Genomic DNA, 16,517 nt, shown 5'->3' on the forward strand with positions numbered 1-16,517 from the left:
CAATATTCTCCCTCCTACAGGCAGTTCCTAACCAGGACAGGGCCACTGAGGTTCTATACTGAAGCAATTCCAGGCCTCTGGCAAGGACATCAAAGCCCTTCACCTGCCTTCTAAACAACACAGAGAACAAACCAGCTCAGTACCTGAGGGCAACTTCTGAGTGCCAGGCTGCAGAAGTTCCTGCATCAGAGAAGACCAGGCTAGGTGGGCAAATAGCAGCCCCAGCAGCTGCTGGTAAGCTAAATAACCATCCTCCCCTGAAACCCACACATTGCATGGACTTGCCTGGTGGCCAGGTGGAGGAATCTATGGATAGGCCCCAGCCTGGCTGCTCAGCGGCTGGCATGAAAGCCTACATCCAAGCTGTGTCCTTACCAATGGTGGGGATGGTTGTGACGATCTCCCCCAGTTTCAGCTTATATAGGATTGTGGTCTTTCCTGCAGCATCCAGGCCCACCATCAGGATGCGCATCTCCTTCTTCCCAATCAGGCTCTTGAGAAGGTTTCCAAAGATATTACCCATGATCACAGCAGCTGCTTTCTGAAGACAGCAGGGCCCAAGTGGGGGCAGTGGCAGTCTGGTTCTGACCTGGTCCCGGGTATGGAGGACTTGATCCTAGGCAAAGAAATGTAAACTCATTACCACCATCTGCTCGTCAGAATTTCACGTAAATGGGATTTGCAAAGTCAAAGCTGGAGTCCACTCAGGACAAACTGAGAGCCTGAGGGGACTATGAAGGTTAAGGCTCACTGAGACACACCTTGAGCCTTTGGGAGCACAGACAAAGCAGTGAACACCCATGACCACTGCTCTGCCAGTAATCTACATGTGACTTTGGATGAGTTATTTCACCTGTAAATGGAAGGGTGTTGAAATAGATGATTTCTAAAATCCCTTCCAACCCTGGCCAGTGTGGCTCAGCTGGTTGGGCACTGTCCTGTGCATCAAAAGGTTGCTGGTTCAATTCCCAGGCAGGGCACATGCCCAGGTTGCAAGCTTGAGCTCTGGTAGGGGGCAGCAGCCGATCATGTTCTGCTCTCATATAAATGATTCTCTCTCTTTTCCTCTCCCTTCCTCTCTCTCTAAAAATCAATTTTTTAAAAATCTTAAAAATAAATAAAGTCCCTTCCGTCCTGACAATGTATACTATACTCCAAGGTGTTGCAAGATCATTAATGCCCCTCCCTCCAACATTACCCTGACACTTCTGGAAAGGGTGGGAGAGCAGGGAGTGGAATGAGGAGTGGCTCTTGGTGACTCCCAACAAGGTTCAGGCTTGCCAGGTTCCCAAGGTTTATGTCTCTGTTCTAATCAAGAGACTGCTTCTGTCTTCACATTTCTGCAATTCCCCCTTCCTCTACACATCACAATTAATGAGGAAAAAAAGACAGCAGCATGCCTAAAAGAGTCTGATCCTTTCCATTCTGAAATGCTGGCTGTTAAAGTGGTGCCCTTCATACAACAGTACACTCTGAGTTGGAAAGTGGGGTGTGAAGACTACCTCTTGTTCCTCAGCCAGGTAAATCCTAGGCTTGCCATGGCCCATCCAAGGTCAGCAGATCCATATGGTCACAAAGCAATGAGGCTTTCTTCCTTAACCCCCTTCAGTCTATTTTAAAACCAAAATCAGGTCTTGTTGCTTCTCTGTTCAAAACCCTCTCGTGGCTTCATATCTCCCTTTCAGTAACACCGAAAGCCACACCGTGGCCTACAAGGTCCTGCATGATCTGCGTTCCCCCTGCTTCTCTCATCAGATCCACTACTCTTCCCATTGCGTACTCCACTTCAATTCCCCAACACTTTCCTGCCTCAAAGCTTTGTAACTGCTATTCACTCTGCCTGAAATGCTTCCTCTCCTAGACAACTTCATGGAGTACTCTCTCACTTCCAGCGGGTATCTATTCAAACGTCACCTTACCAAAGAGGCTTTCAATAACCACCTATAAGACACACATACACACACACTCCCCCCACCCGCGATTTATCCCACTTTCCTTCACAGCATTTATTACCATCTGACACATCACATATTTGTTTCTTGTTCTATTGTTTTTCTCCTCCTACAATAATGTCAGCTCCTTATCTATTCTGTTCACTGCTGTGTTCCTGTACCTTGAATAGCACCTGGCACATAGCAGATAAATAACTGAATTAACTTCCAGGTTCTGTTTTGACCTCACTAGCAGCTTACTAAGATGAGATGCTTATGTCTAGCACATAGTAGGTTCTTAACAAACACCTGCTAAAAAAATGAAGAACCATTAAAAAGGTACAAAATGCCAACCCCAATCATTGCCCCCAACAGATCATAGAGTCATTTATTCCCTCTCATATTCCCTCCCTTCTCTGTGACACAGGACAGCCACAGAAATGCATCTTTCAAACAATGAAATGGGAGTTCAGAATCGAGCCTGCCAGCCAGTTCTTGTGCCTGGGGGAGATATGCATCAGCATCAGCTTATTCAGCTATCACCATATGCCGGCTGCTGCTGGTCTGGTAACCAGAAGTACACACACACACACACACACACACACACACACACACATCCAGCAGGCAAAGGAACAGGTCAGGACAGAGTGCACCCAAACCCAAGAATGTGAAAAGTGGATGGGGAGGAATCCTATTTACAAGCTAAAGTCTGGAGGTTTGGTGGGAGTTTAGTTGTTTTTTTCAAAAACTATTTCAGTTGTTTTTTTTTTCCTATTTCCCTCAGTTTGTAGCAAATTCCAGAACACACAAAGGGGCCAGAACAACAGCCCCTGGAGACCAAAGTACTAGTTTGTCCAAAAAACCGAAACAATGAGTGCTTATGGGATGTTTCATCTTCAAAGGCCTCCCCAGACATCCACTAATGAGCCAGGCGTGGTGGTCTCGGTAGGTTCCCCAGATGAACCCTGCCCTCGACCCAGAGGGCTCACAACCCAGGGAGAGTACCTGGCTCAACCTTCGGGCTCAACTTCAGCCAAGTCACCCACTGGCCATCCTGCCTCAAAACACCCAGGCTGACCAGACAGATGGGAACACCTACCTAGCTTAATATGATCAGATCCCATCTTCGGCAATCGGTGGTAGACAGACTGTTGGTTCGGCTACCATCACTTGCAGAAATTTAAACCTTCCCCAAGTTTTCCTAGTTTTCATCTTGTCTCCTGCTTAGGTAGCCTTTCCTTCGGTTTCAAATGATTCTTTGCTTTAAAGGTTAGGTAATAGGGTTTGGCTCAATTTCTGAACTGAATTTATACCATACATTTACCTTGCTGTCCTTCATGACTGGAACTACTGCTGATTAAATGATTACCAACCGTGAGTACAGCAGTGGCTGAAAAATACCTGTTGCCTCAGAACAAGCCTACACCGTCCTTTGGTTTACTTCTTTGCTAAGCTAAAGTCTTGGCTCAGAAGCTGACCCCAATGTTATACTTATTTCTGTGTCCTGGCACACCACAAGGCCCCTGAATTTCTGAACCATTCATGTGGCACTTACCACCTTGTGGAGCTTTCTTCTTCTTTTGCAAGTCTGGACACTGACCATCTCCCCAACTTAACTGTGTACTCTCTAGAGGCAAGGACTATACATTTTATTTATTCTGTATTTGTTCTCACCCCCAGTGCCAAACCCACTCTAAGAGTTCAATCAAGGGAGGGGGGGTCAAGTGGGGAAAAAGGAGACATATGTAAAACTTTAGACAATAAAAATGAATTAAATAAAGAGTTCAATCAAATGCACACTGCCTAATGTGAGGATGTCCTTACATCATTTCTTCTGTCCTAGCTATACTTGATATCTCTAGGTAATGCACAAATGGTTGCTTAGATATACTGTCGATTCTTCGTCATTTTTCACACTTATCTGACCCAGGGACTGGTTTGGAAACACCAGAGAGGACTAGAAGACTAAAATTGGTGGGCTTTTCTCTTGCCATTTAATGGGGCTGATGGATGACTGATAAAATATCCAAGTAGTTATCTTGTGTCCCCTGGGGCAGCCCAGGGCCTTGAAATTAATGGATAGTATGACTCCTCTTTAATATAATCAGGAGCTTGATTCAGAGGAACATTCCAAAGTGGGTGTTGGCTTTCTTGTCTTGGTTTTCTCTGTCCCTGCGTATTACCAGCAAGAAAGCATGTTACTCCTACCAGCAGGATGGTAGTAACTTTCAGCTTTGTGCTATGAACATGAATATTTAGCTCTAATGCCAATTCTCACTTTCACCATAAAGCATTTCTAGAAAAAGCTCTGGGAAGCAGAATGGCTAAAACAAAACAAAAAACCCTACAGTACACAGGGATTGTTTCCTTGCATACTGTATAGCCTATAGTTACTCTCTCTTACCACAGATGGTACTCCTGCGTGAGCAGGCAAAATGCCAGGGCTCCGTGCTGGTGCAAACCAGATATCAGCAGTAAAAACTGAAGGTGAGTGGCTTAAGATGAAAAATGGATACAGTAACATCTCTATTAACAAAGAGGCTAGCTCAACATTCTATTTTATAGCCACAAACTTTGTTATCAGCGATAAAAATAACAATAGCTCTAAAAACGTGCTCCAGTACAATCTGTGTGGGATACTGCAGGAGTTCAATCAAGTGCATTGGCTGATTTAAGCTTCATCTGAGGATGTCCTCACTGAGGACCAACCACTGTCCTCAATTCCAAGCCCCCTCCCCCACCAGGAGAGGCAGGTTGTTGCTGTAACTGGCTGCTGCTCATCACCTTGACTTATTTGTGTTGCGAGAACATGCCTGCCTCACTCTCCAGGTGATTTTGAGAGTCAGAGCTCAGCCTGACATGCACCCACCCCTGCCTGGCTCCAGTACCTGGCTCAGGCATGTATTTTGAGACACCTCAGAAGATTCCTGATCTGGCACCACTTCCTCTTCAGGCTGCATGAGTTCAGGGGAAGGAAGACCAGTCTCTCCCAAACTCTCTGCTGCCAGGCAGGGTACACTAAAAGGCAGCTTTGTTCCCAGATAATTTTCGAATTGAGATATCACTAAAAGAGATGCTATTTTTAGTACAGCCAATGAAGCAGACCAATAAAATTTAAGTAAACAAAAGCAGGGTCTGCCTGTATTTAGTTTCCTTAGTGCAGCTGGCTTGTGACTGACCTCTGTAAACTTTCCAAGTTTTTGTCTCAAGAGCACTATAATCAGCACATAAGGACTCTTAGATTAGTATCTCAATGTCTTCTATTGGACTCAAAGAGTTCCCAAAGCCAAGAAATAGCTTCTGATGTCAGCTTCCATCCATTCATTAAACATTTATTGAGTACACTGAACTAGGGATACAGAGATGAAGACCGTTTCTCCCTTCACGAAACTCAGTCTTTGGGGGAGAAAAACTAGTGAACAGAGGGTTACAAAACAGTGCGAGGATAAGAGTGGGATAAGCTCACAGTAATATGGGAAAAGGTGGAGCAGTTAATCAAGACTGGGAGGTAGGCCCTGGTTGGTTTGGCTCACTAAATAGTGTTGGCCTGTGGACTAAATGGTCCCGGGTTTGATTCTGCTCAAGGACACATGCCCAGGTTGTAGGCTCGATTCCCAGTAGGAGGCGTGCAGGAGGCAGCTGATCGATCAATGATTCTCTCTCATCATTGATGTTTCTTTCTCTCTCTCTCCTTCTCCTCTGAAATCAATAAAAATATATTTTTTTAAAAAAAGAAAAAAGATCAGGAAGTAGCCTTAGCCGGTGGTGTTCAGTGGTTAGAGCGTCAGCCAGCACGCCAAAGGGTCACAGGTTCGATTCACAATCCAGGGCACATACCTGGGTTGCAGGTCGATCCCTGATCAGGGTGCATGCGGGAGGCAACCAATCGATGTATCTCTTTCACATTGATGTTTCTCTCTCTCACTCTTTCTGTCCCCTCTCCGCCCTCCCCTCCTCCCTTTCACTCTCTCTAAAAATCAATGGAAAAAATATCCTCAGGTCAAGATGAACAAATACAAACAAACAAAGACCTGGGAGTAAAGGACAATTTATAGACGTGATACTCGGGTCACACCTGGGCTGACTCCTGAAGGAAAAGTAGGAAATAATTAGACAATAGAGAAGAGGGAATGGTGCAGAAGGAACAGCCATTTGCAAAGGCATAAAGACCTGAGTTAGGCCTTGGCCAGTGTGGCTCAGTTGAATGGGCATCCATCAAAAACGTTGCTGGTTTCATTCCAAGTCAGGGTACATGCTGCGTTGCAGGCTCGATCCCTGGATAGGAGGCATCCAGAAGGCAACTGATGGATGTTCTGCTCTCACATCAATGTTTCTCTCTCTCTCCCTCTCCCTTCCTCTCTCTAGAAATCAATTTTTTAAATCTTTAAAAAATATATTTTTTAAAAGATGTATTAAAGATGGCAGTTTTTATTAGCAAAAGCCAGGTGCAAATGGGAGGTAGTTCATTTGGATGCAGCATGCTGAGTAAAGTGATGAGGATGGAGAGATAAGCAAGGGCTAGATCATAAAGGGCCTTAAAGGCCATATTGAGTAACATGATCAAATACGTGCTTTAGAAACATCATTCTGGCACCAGTTTAGGGAATAAATTGAGAAGGGAAAGACTAGAGGCAGAGAGAACACTAGGGATGTACAATAATACGGATGAGAAATCAAAAGTTCTTAACTAGAGAGGACAGATTGGAAGCATCAAAACAGTGGAACCCACAAGATTTAATGACTGATTAAACATAGGAAGGAAGAGAAGAAAAGTCAAAGATGATTCTCAGGTTTCTGGCCTGGATGATTCAGTGGCATTTCTTTAGACAGGAAGTAACAAGAGGAACAGATCTGAGAGTAAAAATATTTATTTTTGGATTAAACGTTGATTTTGTGGTGCTATGGTGTGAAGTGCTACAGAAAGGTCTGGACTGGGTAATTAGGAATCACCTGCACTGATGGTAAATTAAGCCACAGAGGAACCAAGATGATGGATGATCCAGGATGGCTGCCTACCCAAAAGCCATTCTTTACCTTCTTTCTTCTAACAGAATCCCTAATTTGTTCAGGTGCTGGTGTGGCAGAGTATGGGGTATGAGATACCCTTCCCAAGCCCTAGGGTATGAAAAATGATCAGCCTAAGGCAGTGGTCGGCAAACTCATTAGTCAACAGAGCCAAATATCAACAGTACAACGACTGAAATTTCTTTTGAGAGCCAAATTTTTTAAACTTAAACTATATAGGTAGGTACATTCTTATTAACTTAATTAGGATACTCCTAAGCTGGCCTCTGCTAAAAACGTCCTCAATCTGATTGAGGTACGTTTGCTGAGGCTGACCCCTTCCAACTCTCCCATCCACACTCGTCTTGTATACTTGTTTCGTCTATCTCCTTTCCGAAAACCGACTTCTGCGCATGGGCCACGAAGTTTCAATCGCACTGTACGTGCGCGCCCGCACATGGTATTTTGTGTAAGAGCCACACTCAAGGGGCCAAAGAGCCACATGTGGCTCGAGAGCCGAGGTTTGCCGACCACTGGCCTAAGGGATGTTGGCATTCCCTTTCCTTTGCCGGTGAATGAGTCATGAATGGTCCTGTCTTAATTCTAGCCAATAAGATGTGAGAAAAATAGAAGTTCAAGGGGAAAAAAAAAAGATGTGAGAAAAGTCTGCTGGGAGCATCTGGGAAAGTTTTTCACAATCTTAAAAAAGGACACACAGCTATGTTCTCTTGTTCAGCCTTTGGATACTGATATAGAAGGAAGAGATGCTGGAGTAATCTTGAGACCGGAAAGAGACAGACAAAAGAACTCTACAATGTCAGAGGAGAAAAATTGAGAAAACTTGGGTCCTAAAAACATTGTCAAGCTGGTGGATTAAAAACAAACCAAAAAAAACAAGAAAGTGCTCTATCCCTAGATGACTTTTTCTGTGTGTGTGGTAAAAAATACACATAACAAAATTTACCACTTAAGCCATTTTTTTAATCCTCACCCCAGAATATGTTTTTACTAATTTTAGAGAGAGAGGAAGGGGGAAAGCGAGAGGAACATCAATGTGAGAGAGAAACATCAACCGATTGGTTGCCTCTAATACACGACCCTGACTGGAGATCAAACCTGCAACCGAGGTATGTGTCCTAGGAGACCGGGAATCAAACCCTTTTGGTGTATGCGACAAGGCTCCAATCAACTGAGCCATCTGGCTAGGGCACTACTTAAACCATTTTTTAAAAAAATATTTTTTTATTGATTTCAGAGAGGAAGGGAGACAGAAAGAGAGATAGAAACATCAATGATGAGAGAGAATCATGGGTCGGCTGCCTTCCACACACCCCCACTAGGTACTGGAATCGAACCTGGGACCACCCCCCCACCCCCAGTCCGCAGGCCAACGCTCTACCCACTGAGCCAAACCAGCCAGGGCTAAACCATTTTTAAGTGCACAATTCAGTGGCATTAAGTACATTTGCATTGTTGTGCAACCATCATCACCATCTATCCCCAGAGCTTTTTCATCTTCTCAAACAGAAACTCTATACTTTTATTTTTTATTTTATTTTTTAAAATATATTTTATTGATTTTTTACAGAGAGGAAGGGAGAGGGATAGAGAGTTAGAAACATCAATCAGCTGCCTCCTGCACACCCCCCACTGGGGATGCGCCCGCAACCAAGGTACATGCCCTTGACCGGAATCGAACCTGGGACCCTTGAGTCCGCAGGCTGATGCTCTATCCACTAAGCCAAGCCGGTCAGGGCAGAAACTCTATACTTTTAAACAGTAACTCCCATTCCCCTCTTCCACGCCACCCCTCCCGCCATCTCTGGCAACCACTATTGTACTTTCTCTCTATAAATTTGACTCTTCTAGATATCTCATATAGTGATACCACATATGTGCATCTAGACTTCTTGTTGTATGCTGTAATAAATCCTCTTATTGTTTGAGCCGAAGGTGTGTTTTCTGTCTTTTGACAACTGATATTTCCTAACTGATATATCTAGAGCAGTGATGGCGAACCTATGACACGTGTGTCAGAGGTGACACGCGAAGTCATTTTTTTGGTTGATTTTTCTTTGTTAAATGGCATTTAAATATATAAAATTAATATCAAAAATATAAGTCTTTGTTTTACTATAGTTGCAAATATCAAAAAATTTCTATATGTGACACGGCACCAGAGTTAAGTTAGGGTTTTTCAAAATGCTGACATGAGCTCAAAAGGTTCGCCATCACTGATCTAGGGAGAATGTATACAGTGGGGCAGGAGAAAAGGCCAAAGACAGAAAACTGGGGCCCATCAACATTTAAAGCAGTAGGCAGACCTGGCCAGTGTGGCTCAGTTGATTGAGTGTAATCCCATGCACTGGGAGGTCACCAGTTCAATTCCCAGTCAGGGCACATGCCCAGGTTTGGGGCTCAATCCCCAGTAGGGGGTGTGCAGGAGGAGGCTGATCTATGTATGTCTGTCTGTCTCTCTCTCCCCCCACCCCTTTCCTCTCTCTCTAAAATCAATTTAAAAAATATTTTTAAGCAGTGGGCAGGAAAGAAAGTAAGAAGAAACTTAAGGGGTAGAAAGAAAATCTAGAGAGTAAGACATCATAGACATCAATCAGGAAAGAACATTTAAAAAAGGAAGGCCCTAGCTGGTTTGGTTCAGTGGATAGAGTGTCGGCCTGCGGACTGAAGGGTCCCAGGTTCGATTCGAGCCAAGGGCACATGCCTGGGTTACGGATTCCATCCCCAGTGTGGGGCGTTCAAGAGGCAACCAATCAATAATTCTCTCTCATCATTTATGTTCCTATCTATCTCTCCCTCTCCCTTCCTGTCAGAAATCAATTTAAAATAATAATAATAATAATAAATAAAATAAAGAAAGAAAGGAAGGTCAAAAGCTGTAGAAAGGTCAAAGTAAGCCCGGCTGTCTTGGCTCAGTGGTTGAGTGTTTACCTATGAACCAGGAGGTCACAGTTCAATTCTGGCCAGGGCATGTGTCAGGGGTTTCGGGCTTGATCCCCAGTGTGGGGCGTGCAGGAGACAGCCAATCAATGCTTCGCTCTCATCACTGATGTTTCTATCTCTCTCTTCCTTCCTCTCTGAAATCAATAAAAAATATATTTAAGAAAAAGAAACAGAATGGTCAAATTAAGATAAGGCCTGAAACATACCTATTGAATTTAGCTACTGAGCAATCAAGGATGACCTTGTTATGAATTAAAACATATCTAGCTTCCTAGGTTCCACTTAACTCAATTAGCAGTGTTTAGGCTCAGGCTATTCACCTTCTAGTCAAAGAAAACAACCCTAGTAAGTATAGGATAACCTGAAGAAGGCCACACTACGAGCAAAAAAGCATCCTAAATCACCATGTCTGATAGAGACCTTGGGAAGGCTCTGGTTTTTCCCATGGACAATACTCAGCAAGTGAATCAAAACAGAGAATCAGGTCTGTTTCCAAATACACGGCCTACCCAAATAAAACAGTGACCAGATTAAAAAACAAAAAACTAGACTCATTTGTTTCTTTGGAACATTCTGTGGTACTGCTCTCTAACCAAACCTTTCAGTTTGCCCTATTCTTAAAATCTAATGAGCTTACAACTGCTCCATTTCCTGACATTCTATGGCTGCTCTAACGCCCACATCTACAGCTTTGAATATTGAGAATGCTATACTTTCCTAGTTACAAAATCACAGAAATTCCACAAGTAGTCAGCCTAAAGTTCCAATAAATCTGTGCCCCCAATCTGGTCCCAAAGCACAGGTCAAGATGGAGCAGCCAGCAAACAGATGAAACAGGAAGACAGGATTTGGAGAAGGCCAACCATTAGAGCACCCTAAGGATACAGAAGATAGGGAACTGACTACCTTGGGAAATAAAAGCTGTTTGTGATCCCTTATCACCAAACACACTTCTACTCTAGGACTTACCACAGTGTGTTTTATTCACATTTTTGTCTGTTTCATTCTTCAGAGCTGAAACTTCCCAGATAATATGTCTTTACAGGGCAGCTGGAGCTACTGATCCCATCAGTACTACATGACTAGGCAGGGCTTCAAGCAGCTAGAGCCCTTGGGCTAGCCATCTCAGGTTGCAAGCAGCTATGTCTGTCTCACCATTACCATCTTCTGTGTATGCCATGATGGAAAAAAGTTTGGGAAATACTTCAATAGACTATGAGCCTCTTGCCAGCAGGGACCATACCTTACTCATGTTTCATCTTTCCAGCACCTAGCACTACAGTCTGTAGCTAGTGATTTAACATGCTTGTTGTTGAAAAGCACAGTACTACTGATGGTGGCAAAACATCTGTGAGGTTGAGGAAGACATTATTCTTTAGGTAATCCCCAATCCTTTTCATGTATCTGACAAAGTGAAGAAGTGGTTTCTTTCTTCTCAGATCCCTAGGATTCCATGGATGGGATTCAGAGGCTGCCTGGAGGGAGAAACCATATAAGAGGCTCTAATTATGCTCCTAACTCTCCACCACCACCAGAGCAGCTCTACTTTTACCCATTTTATGTATCAGACTTCAAATAAGATTTTACATAAGGTAACCTTCGATTGCTTTAAAAAAAATGTGGGGGAGGAGGGGCTGGTGTAGCTCAGTGTCGACCTATAAACCAGGAGGTCACAGTTCAATTCCCAGTCAGGGCACATGGCTGGGTTGTGGGCTCAGACCCTGGTGGGGTGTGTGCAATAGGCAGCCAATCAATGATTCTCTCTCATCATTGATATTTCTATCTCTCTCTCCCTCTCCCTTCCTCTCTGAAATCAATAAAAAAATATATTTTTTAATGTGGGGGGGGCCTGGCTAGGTAGCCCAGTTGATTAGATTAATGGTCACCAACCGGTGGTCCACGGACCACTGGTGGTCCGTGAGGTCCGAAAGGTTGGTGACCACTGGATTAGAGCAGGGTCCCCGTACGCCAAGGTTGTGGGTTCAATCCCTGGTCAGGGTACATACAAAAATCAACCAATGAGTACATAAATAAGTGAAACAACATATCTCTCTCTCTCTCAAAAAAAAATCTTTTCATTATCGAGCCCTTGCTGGTTTGGTTCAATGCTAGAACATCAGCCTGCAGACTGAAGGTCCCAGGTTCGATTCTGGTCAAGGGCACATGCCCAGCTGTGGGCTCGATCCTCAGGAGCGGGTGTGCAGGAGGCAACCGATCAATGATTCTCTCTCATCACTGATATTTCTTTCTCTCTCTCTCTCTCTCTCTCTCTCTCTCTCCCCCCCCCCTTCCTCTCTGAAACCAATAAAAATACATTTTTTAAAAAGCTTTATTGGCACTCTACCTATATTTGTGACAGATGTTGGAAACAGTATAGTAGACGGAATTAAACAGATAACATAACTCTGGACCTTTAATACAGTACATTCTGAAATATACTGAGAGACAGACATTTAAAGAAGATAGGACTAGCCCTAGCCAGTTTGGCTCAGAGGATAGAGTGTGGGCCTAAGGACTGAAGGGTCTGGGGTTCGATTCTGGTCAAGGGCATATGCCCAGGTTTCTGGCTCAAGCCCCAGTAGGGGTGTGCAAGAGGCCACCGATCAATGGTTCTCTCTCATCATTGATGTTTCTATCTCTCTCCCTCTCTGAAACCAATAAAAATATTTTTTAAATAAAAAAAATAAAGGAGATAGGACTAAATGAAAAGTGGCCCAGAAAATGGATGATGCTGAAATGCTCATCAAGACCTAAAACAATGGGACCCAGAAAGCTAAATCCTGACCTAAGTCAATCAGGGTGCACCTTTATGGAAGAGTCAACCATTATCTCAGAGTCATGATGATTTTTTAAACATTAAACACTGTTCTTTGTTGTTGTTGTTAATCCTCACCCAAGGATATTTTTCCATTGATTTTCAGAGAGTGGAAGGGAGGGGGAGAGACAGAGAAAGAGAAACATGGATGTGAGAGAAATAAATTGACTGACTGCTTCCCACCCACCTTGACAGGGCTAGGGCGGAGGATCATGATAGAGCCTAAAACCACAGCCTACAACCGGCAACCGAGGTACGAGTCCTAGACCATAATCAAACCCTGGACTAGAATCAAATCCAGGACCCTTCAGTCTGAGGGCCAGTGCTCTATCCACTAAGCCAAATGGGCTAGGGCATAAACACTATTCTCGAGCCCCCACATCCTCCTCACACAAGCTGATGGCTCAGGGACCTGCCTTGCTCCAGCTTCACCTCCCACTCAGGCAGCAGGAGCTGCCTCTGTGAAGCTGATGCTGAAAAAAGATTTCACTGCTCATAAACCTACAACCAGCACAGAAAATCATGGTAACAATCATCCCTCTACAGGCACCTCAGGCGGTAAGTTATTCTTCTGTAAACCTTTAAGGCAGCCCTAAGTGCTCATATTATTATTACCATTGTGATGATGATTATTAATAGCAGTTAACATTTATTTGGGGCTTACTATGTTCTTTGCACAATTCTAATAATATGCATAAGTACTTTATGTGTATTATCTCATTTAATTCTCATACCAACTCTACGAAGTAGGTACTATCATCATACTCTTTACAGATGAGGAAAATGAAACAAAAAGAGGACAAATAATTTCACGAAAATCATACAACTAGTAATAGTAAAGGCAAGATTTGAACCCAATTTTGTCTGATTCCAAATTCCACACTTTTAATTACTGTACTATTTTGCTTCTAAATTCACCTGCAATGAAAATGATTAGGAAAAACAAACTCTGCTATACACTTTGAGTCTCAGGCCTCTTGGCATCCATTTGTAAAGGTATATAGAGAAGCAGATTCCACAATTTCCCTGTTATTTACTCAGCTTTAAAAACCTGGTTTTAAAGAAGTTCCTTCTTCTAACCAATAAATCCCGCCCACTATCCTAAGTCCATTTCCTCTTATGACTCCAGTGGAAGAGAGTAGCAGAAATGAACACACACAATATCACCCTTTGTGCACTTAAGACTTCACTTCCAGTATTTCCAGCCTGCTGTCTGCCTGCCTTTTATATATGCATTCAGTTTAATAATAGCAGCTACGATTCACTGGCACCAATTCTGTGCCAGGCACCACATACATTCATTGGTTCCCTCCTCCATAATCTCCAGGATCCCAATTTGCAGACAATACTCTGAAGGACTTACAGCTAATGGAGAGAACCCTTTGCCCAAAAGGGGGGAGCAAAAGATCTGGGATTTCAGATAAATAATGATTCTGTGCTCTAGTAATTTTTTTTTGGGGGGGGGAGGGTCTTACTTTCCATTATCCATGCCACTTTTGTGCTTCTTAGGAGGGTGGGGAGATCAAGACTTTTTTATTTTTTATTTATTTTTTATTTTTATTTATTTATTTTTTAAATATATCTTATTGATTTTTCACAGAGAGGGAGAGGGATAGAGAATTAGAAACATCGATGAGAGAGAAACACAGATCAGCTGCCTCCTACACACCTCCCACCGGGGATGTGCCCACAACCAAGGTATATGCCCTTGGCCGGAATCGAACCTGGGACCTTTGTCTGCAGGCTGACGCTCTATCCCAAGGGTCCTCAAACTACGGCCCCCAGGCCACATGCAAATACAAATATTGTATTTGTTCCTGTTTTGTTTTTTTACTTCAAGATAAGATATGTGCAGTGTGCATAGGAATTTGTTCATAGTTTTTTTTTAAACTATAGTCTGGCCCTCCAACGGTCTGAGGGACAGTGAACTGGCCCCCTGTTTAAAGAGTTTGAGGATCCCTGCTCTATCCGCTGAGCCAAACCGTTAGAGCAAGACTTTTTTAAAAATATATTTTTATTTATTTCAGAGGAAGGGAGAGGGAGAGATAGAAACATCAATGATGACAGAATCACTGATCAGCTAATTCCTGCACACCCCCTACTGGGGATTGAGCCCACAACCCAGGCCTATGCCCTTGACCAGAATCAAACCCGGGACCCTTCAGTCCATAGGCTGATGCTCTATCCACTGAGCCAAACTGGCTAGGGCGAGATCAAGACTTCTTATTACAAAGGGCTTAAAGGCCTTTGTACCTTCACTCAGTTATCTCCAGGCACTCTCCCTGACAGCCAAGCCATCTCTTTCTCCTTAAACTGTAGTTAAAAAAGCTTGTTGAGTTCTATCCATTCACATCCTCTATTCTCATGAGTGCCCACTGTGTGCAAAGACCTTGTGGGAGACACAAGATGAGCGCCAATTCCTGCATTCAAAAAGCTTCGTCTCTTTAGAAAAGCAAGACTTGCACATAAAAATGTTGACTGTGCAAAGTAATAATTCTACACTGGAAGACAGGAAGCATATGAATGTGTGATCCATGGGGCCCCTTCCCAGATGAATCCAAGGTTCATGATTCATTCTATAAAAAGGCAAACCCAATGGACCAGCTTCTTTATTAGAATGAGCTTTTACAGACATGTTATTCAAACTCAAGTCTAACGGGCAATGACCAATTCACTGCCCACTCCAGTCATAGCATGTGGAGACACCCCAACAAGCTCAAGGCAAAATGGCAGCAAATTAAAGACAAGGAAGGGAGTATGTGGGGACTAGATTCTGTCCCGTTGCACTGACCCAGGCAATCAGACTCCTGCAGCAGATCTCCAACCAATAAAACTTTCATGCCATAGACCAGGGGTGACCCAATCCAACAGCAGTAGAGACAGGTTTTAAGTTTCACTTCTCCTGCACCCGGATGACCTCACTATTTCTTCTCACTCCTGACCACATACCACACTCCTCCGGGCCTGGCCAGAGAAAGTCTGGCAGTAATACAACCCAGAAGGAAGGGAACTCCCCCAAAAGACGAGCCACCACTTTGCTAATCAAGAGGCCTGTTTTAACAGGGAACTCCACGTCCCCCTCCTTTTCTCAAACATAGGTGTAAGCAATGCCTCCATTTTCTGTTCCGGGAATCCTGGTACTTCCTAAAGAAAGAAAGCGGATTGGAAGACAAACTCAGAGCCAGCGACCAGACGTTCCTTCCTCCAGTGAGACCGCCCCCGCTTCGCCTGGGGGAGGAAGGCACACCTCTCTCCCGAAGCAAGAACAGATCCCCTCCCCCTCTGCCTACTCTCCACCCCCCAACCGACTGATCAATTTAATCATGCACTTCATGTGACTTAAACCCCATAACCAGTATGCATGTTCCCTCCGTTTGTATAAAAGTTTATTTTACTATTCCTGTTTTGATGAGGAAATCCTTTAGATAATTCTCTTAATTTTTATTCTGTTTCATTTTTTTTTTAATCAAGGTGCATACACATAACCAAATCCCAGGTGAAGATGTAGGACAGACATTCAAGCAATACAGCAGGTTTCCTCATGTTGCATCCCTGACATTTTTGTGCTCAAAGACCAACACAGATGAATCTTGCCTTTTACTGAGCTTCTGGCCTCTGTCTTTCAACACACTCTTTGTGAGATTCATCTGTGTTTCTTGTAGCAGTTGTTAATTTTTCATTGAGGTGAAGTAGTCCCCTTGTATGAATATACTATGACTTCATTATTCTGTTGATGGGCATTTGGATAGTTTCTGTGTGGGAGTTATATGTGTAATGCTACAGTGAACAATCTAGTACATATCTTT

General features: G+C 43.6%; 1 protein-coding gene across 2 annotated transcripts in view; it reads right to left on the reverse strand.

Annotated features, from left to right (window-relative positions):
* ARF3 (ADP ribosylation factor 3) overlaps positions 1-16,517 on the reverse strand; it is a 19,314-nt gene that overhangs the window by 1,917 nt on the left and 880 nt on the right. For both annotated transcript variants that reach the window (XM_006091508.3, XM_023756324.1), the window contains one exon: positions 376-616. In XM_006091508.3, the coding sequence (XP_006091570.1) occupies positions 376-523 (148 nt within the window). In that variant the 5' untranslated portion in view covers positions 524-616. Of the gene's footprint in view, positions 1-375; positions 617-16,517 lie in introns of those variants that run through there.

Source organism: Myotis lucifugus, unplaced genomic scaffold (assembly GCF_000147115.1).
Source record: "Myotis lucifugus unplaced genomic scaffold, Myoluc2.0 scaffold_91, whole genome shotgun sequence".
Taxonomy (NCBI): domain Eukaryota; kingdom Metazoa; phylum Chordata; class Mammalia; order Chiroptera; family Vespertilionidae; genus Myotis; species Myotis lucifugus.